We start from the raw sequence: 18,025 nt of genomic DNA, 5'->3' as shown, positions 1-18,025 counted from the left end.
ATGTAAGTATTTGGAGTTTCCTTTTTACTGTAAAAACAAGAAAAATAACAGTCTAGAAACAATGTGCTGAAAAAATTGGGTGATTCAAAATACTTATCCATAGTCCTCCAACTATTATTTCAAAATGTCTGCAACTTAAAAGGAAAAATTAAAGGTAAATGGAACTGCTTTTGTCACATGGAATTATTCACATTCCTTCTAAAAGAGAGGCCTGCATATAGATAAAACTCTCAATTATTTTAATAAGAATTAAGTACTGACGATAACCCTCAATCTTTGCATAACTCTTCCTTTAAGCATTTTCTCCATAGACTACTTATAGCTCTGAGAATGAATTTCTATGGCTATCAATAAATACTTTTAAAAATCTGGCCTGTTATCTAGGTGACTAAAGATGTAAATAGGTGCCTAACTCCCACTGATTTGAAGTTGGGCACCTAGGTACTTTTCAAAATCCTGCTAGGGTGCCTAAATACTTTTAAAAATCTGGCTCGACCTTAACGATATTTGTTTAGGACTATCAAAAAGGACTAACAATTATTAGTATATGTTGAATATCTTTCAGGAAGCTGGAGATAGTAACCCACTTTGGTATTTTATATTTTATTCCACACTGACTTTGTACATAACATTCAAGATACACTACAGAAGTAATTCATAGAAACAATTATAGTTTGAATTATGACTATAATGCTCAAAAATATACAGAGTCTTCAGCTATCGTGGGAGAGGCATTAGAATATGGGACTCATTCACGATAGATGGAATTGTTATTTCCTGACAATATTACCCTCTTGACGCACTATGCCAAGTACTGGTTTCTTATTTTATCCAGTTTTGTCAGTTCCTTTCTGACATGAAAGGGAAGTACAATCATCCCAAATTCATGTACAACTAATAACAGTGCAGTGGCAAGGGAGGTTTCAGAAGTGTGGTCATACTCTGGTGACTGTGAATGAAGTGATGTCCACCAGCACATTTGTCACACTGTACCATGCTCTAATTTTTCTCTTTAATCTGTTCTGTCACACAGGTGCAGGTACTTACATGTCTACATCTAAGCTGACACAGTATTTATAGCAACAGAAATTGATAAAATCGGCTAATGTTAAGGTACGTGAACTCCTTTTATTTCCCGAGACAGAAGTCAGCAAATTATCAAAGATAAACTACTTGCATCTCTGACAGAACCAGTCAAATGAGAAAGATGAGACAGTAATTCACTAAACTTAAAAAAAAATTGTAAAAACCACCATTTTATTACAATTTGATAGAAGTTATTCATTGTCCCCATCAATCCATGCTGCTTATTTACTAGAGTCTCTTCCCCATCTTTGCTAACCTTTCTGTGGTAGAATTACCTTTTCCTGGACAGAAACTCTCCTCCAAGGCAGATATCAATGTAGCTCCATGATGCAGCCTGGATGGGGGCTGCCATACAAATGGCATGGCCAGAGCACAGCCCTGTGATGCATCCAATCTACCATCAGTCCCAGGAGTGATAATCTCAAAGCCACATACAAACCCATAGCTCCAGCATTCCAGTGCACTATCTCCAAATTAGAGGCAAGTGCTTAGACAAAATGTTTACATGACTGACGCAGAAATTTTCCACCTGAACATTTAAAGCAAATTATAGCTGTATCTAAACAGCATTTATTTGAAGGCCGCGCACACCAGATTTTGTCCAACCACCTTCAAATATTTTGAAGATAGAGCCAAAGTCAACACCTGTGAGGCTCAGTAAATTTTCTCCAAAAGACAGTCCTTTTCAGACAACATTCAGTTTCAGGTGAACAGGCTAACTACCAATTCTGAGTTCCAGGCACGCAGATACAAAGATGAGGAGCATAGTTTAAGAACCCAAACAGAACACATGCACAACTGAGCACAACCATCATCCCCCTAACCCACCCACTCATGAGGGGGAAAGGGGCTATGTTACTGCAGAATCACAGCAGAGCTACTCAATCCTTTTGATCTGAGCTATAGTTCTGAAAGTTTTCTATTTATATATTTGTTTTATTTTTATATATTGTAATTTATTTTTTTTTAACTGTAAACAAATAGGAATATCAGCTGCAACCAGGAATAATGTAAATTACTCCATGTAGCTCTAACACTGCATCTACATCATGACAATCTCCAATAGCCCTTATCTTTTAATCTTGGCTTTTCACTGAGCAGAGGGCTAATCAAGCTGAATTGTATAGCAATTTAGGCTAGAATGGAAGTTAGTATAGTGCTTAGAATATTCTAGTTATGGCTAAGGCTACTGGAAATGCACACAATGGAAATTCTATGTTGCAACACAAATTTAGGATCAGCATGCAGATTGTTGGATTTTAAATGTTTTCAGCAGAATGTAAACTTCAGGACTCAGACTATGCTATTGCATGTACATTAAAAAAAGGAAAGGCAGCAGCCCTCACCAACAATTTAACACTCAGGTAAGCTCAGAGCCAAAAGTGGCTGTTGGACATCTTGGCCCTTGAGTGATAGCTAGTCCAACGCGTCTTACACAAAATGCTTGTACTTTAAATTGAAAAACACTTAAAATGAATTAAATTTCATAAAAAATTGAAGACATATCCTTGGAACAAGGAGAAAGGAGTCATTCTGTAAGATGTCCATGTGACGAAGTTATCAGCTGTCAGGCGTTGCAAGCTTCCACAGTGCTATGGCCACTAGCTTCTCAACTGTGAGGGTTGCTCTCATTTCGGTGTCTTTGTGCTTCAGGGCAGGGGACAGCAAGTCACAACTTTCCATGAAAGTAGCCCTATGCATATAAAAGTTTTGCAGCCACTGGGAATCATCCCAGACCTGCAACACTATGTGGTCCCACCAGTCTGTGCTTGTTTCCCGTGCCCAGAATCGGTGTTCCACGGCATGAACCTGGCCCAATGCCATCACGATCTCCCAGTCGCCACATGCCATGCTTCTAGGAACATCTGTGTCCATGTCTTCTTCAGTATAGTAATCGGAGTCGTCACTTCCTCGTCCGGTTTTGCAGGTACTCCACATACTGCTGGATAATGCATGAGGTATTTACAATGGTCAAAACTGCAGCGGAGATCTGAGCGGGCTCCATGCTTGCCGCGCTATGGCACCTCCATGGGTAATCCTGGAAAAAGGCTGTGAAACATAGGAGAGCTGTTCAGTTCCAGATGGCCATTAAAAGATGGTAAATGGTTGTCTTCTGTAGCTTTCACAGAGTCAGGAAGCTTGCTAGAGCTGCAAGAGTGGGAGAGCACAGTTTGCGGCGGAAATGTGAGCAGAGTTTGCAGCGGAAGCTGTACAACTCAGTTCACAATGGCCAAGAAACGGCGGAGAATTGTTGCCGTCTGTAGCTTCCACGGGAGCCCAGAACCGACAACATGGAAAAAGAAGCGAAACTGTGTGGCTCAGTTCACAATGGCTGAAAAACGGTGGGGAATTGTTTCCTTCTATAGCTTCCACGGGAGCCCAGGACCAACAACATGGAAAAATTAGCTAGTGATGCAAGAGCGGGAGAGCAGAGTTTGTGGCGGAAGCTGTGCTGCTCAGTTCATGGTAGCCTTTTTCCATCATGGCCCTGGAGACTTTAGCGTACGTATTTGCATTCCTTTTTTTGGAACGTAGTTCTGCCATAACAGATTCGTCTCCCCAACATGCAATGAGATCCAGTACCTCCTGTTCGGACCATGCTGGAGCTCATCTGCAAATCCAGGACTGCATGATCTAATGTGATGGTGGACTCTGCATGGTTGCCTGTGATGGTGGACTGTGCTGATGCTCATCTGTGCTGATGGTGACCAAACGGGAAATGAAATTCAAAAGTTCCCGGGGCTTTTCCTGCCCACTTGGCTAGTGCATCGGAATTGAGAGTGTTGTCCAGAGCAGTCACAAGGGAGCATTCTGGGATAGCTCCTGGAGGCCAATAACGTCAAATTGTGTCCACAATACCGTTAACCCAGGATTGCAATCTCGATTTAAGCGCTACTCCACTTGCCGGGGTGGAGTACAGAAATTGGATTAAAGAGCCCTTTATATAGAAAAAAATGGTTTGGTCCTGTGGATGGAATCATTTTTTTTTCCGAACTCGGCTAATTCCGAAACAACAAACTAGTGTAGACCAGGCCTGAGCCTGAAACTTTAGGCTCACTGTAAATACAAGTTCATCACTTTATATAGGCAATGCTTATAGTTTGTGAGGCCTCCAATACAGGTCACCCAAAAACCACAATTGAGATTTCACAGAAGTTCTACACTCTGCCAGCCTGCATAGCAGAGCTTGTAACTCCCTATCACCTCTCATGAAGCAAAAGGTCACTCTAAAGTTACAGACAAAATCCATTCCACAAATATGAACATAAACACGTCAATGTTGTGGGCTTTTAAAGTGAGATTTTATTTATCTATCCAGGTTCTTTTATGGTCCCCATCACTAAAAATCTAAGCGCTAATGTAAGCAATACATTTCTAAAGTGTTGCTATGAACAATTTTTGCTATTTCATACACTTCCACCTTCAGGATAAAAATCAAAACAAAAACCTGCTGTTATTTGCAAACAACAAGCAAAAGTCTGTCTGAAAAGCTCCCTGGGGATGTTGCGCAGGTGGTCTGTTAGGGAGTAACAGTGGAAGGAATCCAATGGTCTGTCTACACAGCAACTGGAAGGAGGCTTCCCAGCTCAGGTAGACAGCCATGCACTAGCACGCTAAAAATAGCTGTATAGTTTCAGCAGCATGAGCAAGCCACCCCAGCTGCTGCTATTGCTGCCTGTGGCCATGCTGTTATTTTTAGCACAATCACCCAGGCGGAGCTAGCGTGTGTCTGTCTACCCATTCTAGGAAGCACCCTCCCATCTGCTGTATAGCCATACCCCAAGTGTAACAAGTGCAGCAGTATGCCTGCTAGTGTTGAGGCGGGAGAGTGGGAAGAGAGTGATGCATGAGGTGGATAAAAAGGAACTAAAATGAATGGAAACATATTTCTATTCCTATTTAAAAGGTCAGGACCATTATTAGTAGTGGCCAAGGTACAAACGTAATGAATTAATCATTTCTGTGTAAACGAACACTTACAAGTTACTGCTTCCTCTGCTGCTGAGCTCCTGTTCTGTAAATTAACACTCTGATGAAGGTTCAAGAACTGTCCTTGAATTTTAAACTATTTACTGTTAAAGCTGAATGGGTACCTCTCACCAATCGATAACAGATTATGCTGAGTGGTTCTAACTGTTAGACTGGAGAGGAGAAAGGGTAGTGGGATAGAAAATAGATTAAACAGAAAACCATACAGAAGGACCAAAAAGGGCGCCATTTCTAATTTCACAGAAACTACCAGGATTATCATAAATAACTAAAATGCATTGATGGATCCATCATGTTCCCATATTCACTGCATGTACCTACAATACCATGTTAAACAGAAACCAACCTCAGGTTAGGTAATAAATGTACACTAAATTTAACATGAAGGTGTGTTGCTGTGTTGTATTTAAAGTTTGGGGTTTTTTTTATCCAATCTCATGAGTTACTTTTAGAGCCCGACTGATGATTTTTGAGCATTTGGGGTTGGCAAAATAGGAAAACAGTTATACTGAACTGTTCTCAGCTACCTCTCACTCACTCTTCCTCATCTCCTCCCCATCCTCCAATACTCTCAAAACCTCTACTGTTTCTCACTCTTAAGGAAGATTTAACCGTCTCTTTCCCAAGAAGTAATTTATTACATTTGTTGGAGTAAATTCACTGGTTTAAATCAGAAATTTGGTTAATAATCCCACCCATCTATAACAGTATAGACAGAGCTTTTGTAAGTGCTTTTGTAAGAGATTAGGAGATAGTCTTTTTTTTGCTCTGAGCAACAATATTTAAATGCTTTGCATTAGTCAGCGTTCAGGTATCCAACTTGCTTCAAAAGAATTTGAAAACTGAACACTGGGAAATCACGAACAGGAAAACTGTAAAACAGTATACAATTTTGGTTATTTTATCTGTTCTTCTGCTCTTCATAGCTACAAGATTTTAAGATAGCTCAGGTGTTTAACTAAAAATCAGTCTCTGAAACATTTCATGGTTTCAGAGAATGGCTGTCCTAGCCTCTGCATGAAAAGTTGAAAAATTGGAAGAAAGTGCTTGGACTTGTAAGCACCAGTTAAGTGACACAATCCAGATCAGTTTAAAGTTTATCCAGTTTACAGTTCAAGAAGAATCCTTTGATTTCCAGTCAAGTGCCTACTTCTAGAGAAATTTTAAGCAGTCTTTGCAATCATGGGTTCCAGTCACTTTTACCCTCCAGGATGGGGATTATCTGCTTAGCATCAAGCAAGGCCACAGTTGTTTGGGTTATCTCAGAAGACAGAGGTGAAAGGCAAAAACTACCCAATATGAATGTTTACTCTAACCCAATTTCAGTTCAACTAAACATGTATAGAAAAAAATCTGTAAAATTCTCTCAGCTTTGTAGCATTTGTTTTATATCTTATTTTAAATACTTCTTTTAAGTTAAGATGGTTTATCATCAATGAAGTAGACATCATCAATGAAGGTTAAAAAAAACAAAAAACAAACAAACAAACCAGGGTCTTACAATTACCTGACTAGGAAAAGTCCTCACTTGAAAGTATTCTAAAGGTGAACTGTGATTTCACAAATCCTTAGCATGTTTATCATTAAGGGATGCTAAATCCCTTTCTCAAAAATTGTTTTCTTTCTATTACAGCCAAGATTGAAACAGGAATAAATGGTTTAAATTAGGTTGTTACTTGTTCAGCTAGGTATTGACTGCAAACCGTTTCCCTCATTTTTCTTTTATTTCAATAAATTTAGATTTTAGACCATTCTTAGTAATGTACAATCTCACATACGTTATCCACTGATAACTGATCAATCGTTTTGACAAACAGTTTCCATATAAACATAAAGCTGTTACCCTTGTCCTCTCTGAGATTTTAGGAGTTTCTGCATAAACGCTTTACACATAATTTAACAAACAAGTTACTCATTGGGAGTAGAGCACAAACATTTTTATCAAGAGCTAGCAAGAGTAGAAGAGTGACAGACAGAGGGCAAGAAAAACAGCAAGATGCCGAGATTACCACATTTGTCATGGGTATATATGCAGGGTCAAGCCTAAGGGCGAGAAAAAAAAACAGCGTAAAGGAATCTACCTATTGTGTTGTTGAAAAGTAACCGCAGTTCCAGTTCTACAACTATCTACCAATCGTGCGCTCTAGTTGACTAGCTCCATTCCATTTCAGTATAATTTCTAATAATTCTCTACATTATAAATATTTATACATATGGGACATGATACACATGCATAGAACCTTGTACACTATACAGATTAATATAAACAATATGCCACAATTAAGTGTGTGTATTTTAGGTCAAGCAATGGGTAATAGCTTTGTTTATTCTCACTTCTGATTGGCTAAGGTCAAAAATTACAAACCGAAGAAAACTGACCTCCTCCCTTCACCCCACAAGGAGTAAATGTCTTGTAAGATTCTTTGAAGCAAAGAGCCAAAATGGAAATATCACACTTTACCATGATCTCATCTCGTGAGGTCTTTGGAGATTTTCCTAATTTGACATAACTTAAATTGTCTCCTGCACTCATATGAAGCTAAACTACTATCTGATACATATGTGATGGGAGGGGAGTGGGAGCCCAGAAATAAATCAATACAGAAGCATCTCCTTAATTCACAAAAGTGATTTGAGACCAACTGCTGATTAGCAAATGTGAGTATTTCATATGAAATTATATAGTGCTTTATATTTCCCCCATACTCTACGCAAACATCTTCACAGGGTTATTATGAGTAAGTATGCCATTTTACACATCGGAAAATTGCCAAGGGAAACTGCCAAGCAGGCAACAAAAGAAAGTCAGGGGTACTACACCACAAAACACATATTATAAAGAATTAATAAATTTCACAGTACACCACTAACTATAAAATATACTAGTAATTGCACTATGGTATATTTTGTAAAAGTAATGAACTAGGGGCAGTAGTACAAAACTTCCCTACAGCACTTTGCTATTAAAAGGAATATCAACTTAAAAATCACAATTCTATCTGAAAGGTTGGTTTTAGTTGTATTTTTACAACTAGCGTTACAATAATTGTGAGAAGACCATTTGTATCTATTTTTACACATTACCTTGTGCATCTGACAACACTTTGTGTCTAGTCAGTTTCCCTTGTTTTGTGATCCTTTAATACAGCAACAGAAGAGGGAAAACACAATTTAACAATAGGAAGCTCTGATCATAAAACCACCAAAATTGGCAGAGAGGGACACAGGGGCACATGTACTCTGTGAAATTACTTTTAACTCATTTTTGGAACCAACAGTTTCAACTTGACTATGCTACTGTACGTCTGAGAGAAATCGGGGCATCATCACTTTTTTGGCGACAATTAATTTAATGGATTGCTTTGTCAGTTTGACTGCTAGCTAGTACTTGAATTTACTGTTTCTTTTTACAAAGTTCTTACATACTATTTCTCTTTAGGATGTGGCGGACCCTGAGTGCTTAATATTTTGCCCTGTTTGTTAAATCAAGTCACTTTATAAAAGTAATGATTCAAGTAATACCATAGAGCCTTTTTCTGACAAAAAAAAGTATAATGCATGATTTGAGTTTCATCACCACCTCAAAAATTGGTGCAAAAATGTTCAGAAATTGCTGATACAGACAGTAAGTGGATACAAATCCAAGCATAAATTGCATTATCTTTATTGAAAGCTTTATTCTTTTGGATAAAATTAACATTTCTCACTCCATTTATTAAAATTCTCAGCATTAAATATTTTCTAATCTAAATATACATTTTAACTTAACATTAAATTACAAATCTACAATCTATTATAATCAGTAAGCCTTTATCTGTTCAGTAACATGATTAAATTAAAAACTTTCACCTACAGAGCCCTGTTCAGTTCAGTTCTTAATCAATGATAAAAATTAGACTGGAACAATAAAAGTCTAAAAGCCAAATTCCACTCATATTTACATGGCTTCAACTCAGGAGTTGTACCCATATCAGATAGAGTAGAATTTGTCCCTAAAACAGGAAAATTGAATTGGGATTTCCAGAACATGAATTAGAACATCTTCATTTCTACCTCTAGCCCCTATTATCTTCTCAATAAATGTAGTAACAGTTCTCTAAAGGTGGTACATGGAGATCCTGAACTTTTTACATAAATCCCTTCAGGAATGAAGGAATTAGTATCTATAGTTCACTGTGTTTCAGGATAGTCCTGCACAAGCAAGTTTTGCACCACCTATTTTAGGAATGTGTAAGAGTCAATGATTCAACAAAATATAGTAATTACATTTTTGGATTTCTTACACTTGTGTTCTAACCAACACTTTGAAAAAATGAAAACAATGTTATCTATAGATACCCTTTTAGGAAATCAGTACTGTATTTGCTGAACAATATGCATTTCCAATTAGATTTCCAGGGAGTCTTGGCAATTCTTGCTATCTATACTATTGACCTTAATCTGTTAAAGTGCTTTCTGTGAGTATTCTTACCAAATGTCACTTCTCCATTGCCACTCTTGTCAAACAACTGAAAAGCAACAATGAACATTGCATCCGGAGTACACAAAACTGACTCAAATGCCAAAAACTCTTGATAGGAGATCAACCTACAAAGGAAAAACAGAAGTTAAAGGCTCTAAAACATATTCACAAGGGCCATGAAGGTTGGGGTTTGATAATTTAGAAGGCTTCACAATCCAGAGATTAAGAACAGGTGTCAAGAAACCTGATTCTATGTTAAAAATGGGAACAAATATGCTGTGTGGCCTTAGGGAAGTCACAACCCCTGTGACTCAATTTCCAATTGCATTCAGATCTGTGAACAGAAGTCTCAGTACGAACCTAGTATTTAATACTTCATAATTATTTTTCAAGTGCTGTTCTACTTGAACTTACAAAGTGTCAAGTAACAAAGCATTTCTGCTGAAATGAAATTTGGAGGCTTGCCACATGCTGTACTAGAAAAAGTTGGATTTTTTATGAACCAACATACAGATAAAAATGAGATTTTCCTCACAAAATGCAGAATATGAACACACCTTGGAATTCCTTTAAGAACACTGAAATAATACACTACTTTTCAAATTAAGCAAGCAAAACGTGTATAACTGCAACAGTTCTGATTTTCAGATTAGCATGTGTCTAGAAAAAATAGTTGCAGTATAGCACAAAGCCCATTTTATTCACATTCAATCATTAATTTCTTTATCTACTTTATTTTAACATCAGTTAGATTTTTTTTATTTCATTGTAATCTCCAAAATAAGTTTAAACCACAAAAATGAACTGCATCTAAAGCAATAAAGTAACATGCATAACATTTCTGCAGATTGTCAAGGTAAGAATTCTCAAAAAAATATTTATTGATCTCAATTTACAAAATATAGCCTTCCAGTACTCTCAATGCTAAAGGATGAACTCAGTGAATTAAGCATAGCAGTTATTTTGCACAGGGACTTTTCATGTATGAAGACCTCAATTGAACAGATGCATATTTTATGAAACAGTTTAATGAATTAGGCCATGGTAGCCACTAGTTTATCTGGCCCTTATATACACACTAACCAAAATACAGATCCTTATAACAAGATCTCTTAGTTTCCATATTCCCATTTGTCATAAACAGATAAGTAAGAGTTAATAGAACAGAAGTACTTCATATCTCTTTTGCCTGTAAAGGGTTAACAAGATCAGTGAGCCTGGCTGTCACCTGACCAGAGGACCACTCAGGGGACAGGATACTTTCAAATCTTGAGGGAGGGAAGTTTTTTGTGTGTGCTGTTAGTTTTTGGTGGTTGTTCTCTCTGGGTTCTGAGAGTGACCAGACGTGCAACCAGGTTTCTCTCCAATCTCCGTGATACAGGTTCTTATAGATTCAAAATAGTAAGTACTAGGTGATAAGGCGAGTTAAGCTTATGTTTGTTTTCTTTATTTGCAAATGTGTATTTGGCTGGAAGGAGTTCAAATTTGTATTTTGCTGAAAGGATTTTACTTTGTACTTGTATACTAAGGCTGGGAGGGTATTCCCAGTGTCTATAGCTGAAAGACTCTGTAACATATTCCATCTTAAATTTACAAAGATAATTTTTACTGTTTTTTCTTTCTTTAATTAAAAGCTTTTCTTGTTTAAGAACCTGATTGGTTTTTTTTCTGGTGAGACCCCAGGGGACTGGGTCTGGATCCACTAGGGAATTGGTGGGGAGAAAGGAGGGAAGGGAGAGAGAAAGGTTAATTTTCTCTCTGTGTTAGGATTACTCTCTCTCTCAGGGAGAGTCTGGGAGGGGGGAGAGAGAAGAAGGGGGGAAGGTGGATTTTCCTCTCTGTTTTAAGATTCAAGGAGTTTGAATCACAGTGATCTTCCAGGGTAACCCAGGGAGGGGAAGCCTGGGAGAGGCAACGGTGAGGGAAAGGGTTTACTTTCCTTGTGTTGAGATCCAGAGGGTCTGGGTCTTGGGGGTCCCCAGGCAAGGTTCTGGGGGGACCAGAGTGTACCAAGCACTGGAATTCCTGGTTGGTGGCAGCGCTACAAGTACTAAGCTGGTAATTGAGCTTAGAGAAATTCATGCTGGTACCCCATCTTTTGGACGCTAAGGTTCAGAGTGGGGATTATACCATGACACCATTGAATTAGAAACTAGAAATATGGTACCCACATTATGGGCCACTAAACACAGGAAAAATCTCAACTTTGACATATCTATCATAGACCACCAGTCTAATAATTTACAAAAATGAGTTTTTTCCACAAGGTGATGATTTTGGAAGAGTTGAAATCTAAGAACCCTGGTTCTATTTATCAGATTTTAACCAAGAAAAATTAGAATGGGAGCAAGAACTATGCAATTACCAACATAATTACATCCATCCAAAGGCTAGACTACCATTCAGTCTTATACAACACACAGTTTACTACAGATTAAAGATAGGCAAATTAGGTTTTAGCCCCTGAGAAACAACATCTTTTAAACAGGTTGATAGCCAAACTGTGGGATAAAGTAAACAAGAAACTAAACCAAATATACACAACTTGCATTGTGTCCTGAAGATCGTCAGTTCTGGACTGTGGGAGAGCACCAACAACTAGGAGGTTTCAAAAGAAGCCCTCTATCAAGAAATCTCAAACACTGCTGCTGGTGAGTTCAATCCCAGAAAAATGACAAATGTATCAAACTAAAGGACAGAACAACTATTTTTAAAAAAACCTTTCTAAGGTGCACCTAAAGCAAACTGGTCCTCAAATACTCCATCTTTTTCCAGAACTGTCATAAACTTTGGTCATTCTTGACCATTTTTTCAAGGATTGTTAATCTTTCTTGAGTTACTTAAAATCTGAGAACTTAATTTTTAGGGGCAGACTAGTTAATGGTTATTCAGAAGACCTTGGTTCAATTCCCAGGTTTTGTCAATGATCTGCAGTGTGACTTTGGATAGTCGCTTTAGCTCTCTGGGTGTACTGTACACAAAAGGGACATTAATGCTTACTTAAACATTGTAAAGCAATTTTAGATCCTCAGAAAAGCGTAATGTATTATTACAATTTGGTTGCAGACTAAAGTAATTAATAATGTTATACATGAAACTACCTGTAGAAATAATACAGTTATCAAAGACTAAAATTTGGTATAAGATGCTAAGACTCACGATGAAGGCTATAAAAGAATATGCTTCTGGAAAAAGAATTCAGGGATAAACCTGATGTTGTCATCATATACGGACAGAATAAATCTTTCACACGAAAAAATCCTGACTACAGATAAATATAGATCTGAAGATTCTGGAAGGAGAAGTTTCAGACAACTGAGTGTCCAAATATTTTGTATTCCATATCACACAATAATAGTTCCCCATCACTTCATCAGTTATTTGCATATAATGCATAAAGTCATTTTATTTTTAATTGTACAACTAAAACTTCACATTTAAGTTGCAATTCACACCATCCTATTTTGCTAATAACTTCTACTTTTGAACAAAAAAGTTATAAATAACACCAAATTACTATTTCAGACGTCTCTCACAAGCAAATATGATATTTAATCATATCCTTATCTTTTCTGTTCCCTAATCACATTCATTTCTAGATGAATTTTGTGTTTTTAACTGTGAGGAAATAACACTCTGGCACTAACCATGCAGCAGTCTGTTGCTGTGTGAATTGTTTCATATATTTCTGAAAATGCAACTTAATCTTAGCCAAAAATCCTATTTTAGTTATGTGTTTTCCTGAACTGAGACTACTGATCAGAAGAAACAGTATTCTTCGTCTGAATTAGAACTATAAACTGGGACAAAACCAAATGTATTTTCATTTGTGACTCTTCTAGGATCTGAACCTAGGACTCCTAAATAAATCCAACTCTGAGTTCCTATCTCCCACCAATTTTGGATGATGGCAACAAGAAGAGAAAAGAAACACTTTTCTAGACCTTTTCAGCTAAGAATCTCAAGCACACAATATTAATTGCTTTTATTTTGAGTGGAAGAGAAGAATTATTAAAGAAAGCATCCAAAAAGAATGTTAAAATAACTACAAGTAAATTTGAAAAAAGATTAGTTTTATGCAAGCAAGATTATTTTAATCACATTTTTGTATCCTGTTAAATAATCTAAAACAGATTTTAGAGATAACTTTTTCCCTCTAATATGCAGCATGCTTCACACTCTACTTCGCAAAAATTAACCAGAGAGCTCATTTTCCAAGGTGTAGATTGTCATATTCTGGAGAGCAGGCTCAAGCCTCATAAAAATGAAACACTAAGTGAATAAAGAAGAGAATATTGCAGTAATTTGTAAATACCAATCAACATTTAAACCATATTTTACTAGTCCTATTCATATTTTGAGAATATTTTGGTATGAAAGCTCTCAACTGCAAAAATCCAAACACTAGTGAAGGTGGAATAATAAGATATGATAAGTACTTGCTCTTCTGAATTTTAAGCAGCAGATTTCATGATCAATATATGTAAACTACATTTATTCCATCAAGTGGTGGAGTTTTTGCTTCTTTACAGTTGGCATATAAGGCTGGAAATATCAGCCTTTACTCACAGTGGGTGCTAAAATGACCATTACCAATGAGCAAAGAAATGCTCAAAAACTGGGAAGGCAAACTAAGTCTGGACAAGTTAATGCTCAAATAAGTTGGCCACCTTCCAACTTCTTCTATCTCTGTAAAAATCCAAACTCTGGATAGTAAGTTACACATTATTTCATGATATTTTATCGCCTGCATGAATACACTGATCTCAGTCTGAACAATACTGTCCAAACAAAAAGCTACACACAAAACAGAAAGTGGCAGAAAACCAGCAATTTTTCAATCTCAGTCTGCTATAAGAAGTGAAAGATACTCTTGATTCCTAACTGTACAAAAGATCCTTTTATAAAACCACTCTTCAAATAAACACACTTCTAAAAGATGCCCAACAGCTGTGGGAGAAAGCAAAATATTACAGATTTGCTTGTTTACTGATCATGATTTCAAAAAGATATGTATCTTCAGCTATGTTGCTGGTGATACCTCCCATTACATCCATATGTTAGAGACAGTAATGTAACTTCTTTGGGTTATCAAATACCTCCTAAAAGTCCAAGGAGAAATGCTGCAACCTTATTTAACAAACATTATGTAACTATAGAAAAAAGAATAAATTCTATCTTCGCTATTTAACACAAATTATATGCATTTCATAGAACGATAATTTTATTCATCTAGTGCAGATGCCAAACCTTTTTGATCAGGGTCCTTGCAATATAAAATAAAATATTCTAAAATACTACAATAAAGGAAAACAAAAAACATCTAAGTACTATCCAGGGTCAGATTTACACTTACAGAACCAAGAAAAATAAGAGGTTTTCAATTTCAAATAAATGAAATTTATCTATAAAAAACAGATTGTATTCTATTTTAATAGCAGCCTTCCATCTCTTCTCTACCAAATGCCCGCTCCTCTCTGATGGCATTTTTGACCTCTGCTCTGACGCTTCTTAACCTCTTGGCTCTACTTTAACAACATCCATGCTTCTTGCTACAATACAGTGCCAAACCTGGACACCTAAATGCAGCAGTGGAGAAGAGCAGGCAGGCAAGGCTACTTTGGAACACAGTAGGTTAAAAAAATAACATACATTTTAGAAGACTGGGCACTTTGTGAAACAGTTTCAGAGAGCAATTTATAAGCAAGGATAAGCAATGATTAAAAAACTCTGTGCCGTATAATCTTATCTTCATTAGGTTATATTTTTCCTCCTACATAAAACATGTTTGGTGTCTCTCTTGCCAAGAGGTGCTCAGTGGTTTGATCGGCATGTGAATGGTGGCAAAGAGATATTATAAAGACCACACACTACAGAAATTGAATGACATCTTTTCTATTTTTCCAAGCTGTGTTTAATTATGGATACTAAAGACTAGGGCAAAGTTTTTGGCCCGAGGGTCACATCTGGGAATAGAAATTGTATGGCAGGCCATGAATGCTCACAAGTTGAGGTGCAGGAAGAGATGAGGGCTCTGGTTGGGGTACAGGCTCCAGGGTGGGGCCAGAAATTAGGAGTTCAGGGTGCGGGTGAGCGCTCTGGGCTGGGGTAGGGGAGTGGGTGCGGATGAGGGCTCCGGTTGGGGGTGTGGGCTCTGGGGTGTGGCTGCGGATGAGGAGTTTTGAGTGTAGGAGGGTGCTCCGGGCTGGGATCAAGGAGTTCAGAGGGGGATCAGAGCTGGGGCAGGGGGTTGGGGTGCTTGAAGGGGTACAGGCTCCAGCTGGGGATGTGGGCTCTGGGGTGAGGCTAGGGATGAGGGGGTTGGGGTGCAGAAAGGTGCTCTGGACTGGGACTGAGGGGTTCGGAGGGTTGGAGGGGGATCAGGGCTGGGGCAAGGGCTTGGGGCATGGGGAGAGGCTCAGGGGTGCAGGCTGTGGGTGGCACTTGCCTCAAGCGGCACCCAGAAGCAGCGGCATGTCCCTTCTTCGGCTCCTACACTGAGGTGCAGCCAGGTGGCTCTGCACACTGCCCCATCCACAGGCACCACCCCTGCAGCTCCAGCCAATGGGAGCTGCAGGGGCGGCAGTTGGGGTGGGGGAAGCATGCAGAGCAGAGGCTCCTGGCTGCCCCTACGTGTAGGAGCTGGAATGGGGCTGTGCCGCTGCTTCCGGGAGCCATGTGACACAGCCCTGACCCTGCTCCCCAGCTGGAGCTCTGGAAGGGGCTCATGCCACTGCTTCCGGGAATCATATGGAGTGGCCCCTGACCCTGCTCCCCTGTTGGAGCGCTGGAAGGGGGCCATGCAGCTCCTTCCAGGAGCCACATGGTGCAGCCCCCAGCCCTGCTCCCCGGCTGGAGTGGCGCAAGCCCCAGACCCCGCTTCCCAGCAGGAGCTCGAGGGCTGGATTAAAACGGCTGGCAGGCCAGATCCGGCCCGTTTGCCAGCTAAAGGCTCTACAGTTATTGATCAAGAATCTGAATGAACTTCTTCAAATACTAAGTACTATGTTAACACCTCAGTTAAAGCACCTTAAAAATTGTTATACTTTGTTATACTCTATAGTCTGACTAATCTGAAACAAAACCATCTATTGAATTTGAGAAAATCTCATTATTTAGGTAAACAATTAAGCTCATACAGCACAATACAAATACTAAGATATTATTTTAGAAGGCAATAAAGTAACCAGAAGACATACTAAATCATTTAAATCATTTGCCAATTATACGCTTGTAATGGAAAGCAAAATTCTCACCCATCCTTTGTCTGATCTGCTACTCCCGCCAATAGTTGCAGGGTTTTAGGATTATAATTTGGGTCTGTATACAGTCCTAGGTATCTCTGCACAAAATCTCCTGGTGTCATGTAATGCTCTCCATCTTTCTCAACAGTGGCATACTACAGTAAGAGAGAGAAAACAAAATAATATAATTTGGATGCTGATTAGATTAGCAGTTATTGAATTAGTACAGTTAGTCAAATATCAATTTTAAAATTATGAAACACTGCATAGAATAACAACTACTTTGTGATGTAGGGCTTTTATTCAAACAGTTGAAGTGTCAGCAGGCTAGTCATTTCGTACAACGAATCAGATTATGCCTGTGGAACAAACAATGGATTCACGCACCTGCCACATCCTTGAATAAAAAAGCAGATTACAAATTTGCTTAAATGCTTGTATATTTACATAAATTCAGACAAACCATTAGAACTACATAACTTCTCATTTAAAGTTGTAAAAGGCCATAATTTTCATGCTACATTTTCAATATCGTCTTTAGAAAATGATTAGGAACAAATCCTTGAAAGACTGTCTTATCCCTTACTTAGCTACCTAACCCTTACAAACCAACAATATCATAGGAAATGCAGAATTGTTAAGCCATTTTCAATAGCTGTGTACTGGTAATAGGCAGACTGGTGGTAATGTACACTATAAAGTCATTACTGTGGTGAGACAGATTTGGAAGCAAAATACATTAACTTATGTTGAATCTAGAACTGGTCAAAACTTTAAATCTCTTGTTTGCGGGAAATTATACGATTTCAAGATTTGTTTTTAGTTCAAATCAGGAAAAAAAAAAAAAAACTCTGAAATTTCCCATCAATCAAAATTTCCAAAACATTTCAGTTACAGAAACTTTGTTTCAGAATTCCAAAATACCAATTCTGATTTTTACTTTACGGCTTTTTCACCAGGGGGGTAACCACAGGTGGGCCTGGGTGGGCCATGGCCCACCCAAACCATAACCAGAGTCCCCCAAATCTACAGACTGGGAGGGGTTGAGTCATTGGGGGGGTGCCTCATGGGGCTGAGTCAGATGGGAGGTGTGCCTCATAGGGGTGGGTCTGGGCCAGAAACCAGAGGAGCAGAGTGTGGTACTAGGAGGAAAGGGACACGGCCGGACAGGCAGATGGACACCGAGCTGGGGTCAGGAAGGGTGGGTGGAGCTCCTCTGCCCCATGGGCATTCCCCGCAGCCT

General features: G+C 38.6%; 1 protein-coding gene across 3 annotated transcripts in view; it reads right to left on the bottom strand.

Moving 5' to 3' along the window:
• Window positions 1-18,025, bottom strand: part of SLC25A12 (solute carrier family 25 member 12) — an 86,180-nt gene that overhangs the window by 48,271 nt on the left and 19,884 nt on the right. For all 3 annotated transcript variants that reach the window (XM_050916718.1, XM_050916717.1, XM_050916719.1), the window contains 2 exons: window positions 16,795-16,937; window positions 9,548-9,663 (listed from right to left, as the gene is read on the bottom strand). In XM_050916718.1, the coding sequence (XP_050772675.1) occupies window positions 9,548-9,663; window positions 16,795-16,937 (259 nt within the window). The remainder of the gene's footprint in view (window positions 1-9,547; window positions 9,664-16,794; window positions 16,938-18,025) is intronic.

The sequence above is a fragment of the Gopherus flavomarginatus genome, chromosome 10 (genome assembly GCF_025201925.1).
Source record: "Gopherus flavomarginatus isolate rGopFla2 chromosome 10, rGopFla2.mat.asm, whole genome shotgun sequence".
Classification (NCBI taxonomy): domain Eukaryota; kingdom Metazoa; phylum Chordata; order Testudines; family Testudinidae; genus Gopherus; species Gopherus flavomarginatus.
The sequence above is the reverse complement of the archived record's forward strand: the minus strand, read 5'-3'. Positions and strand labels throughout refer to the sequence as shown.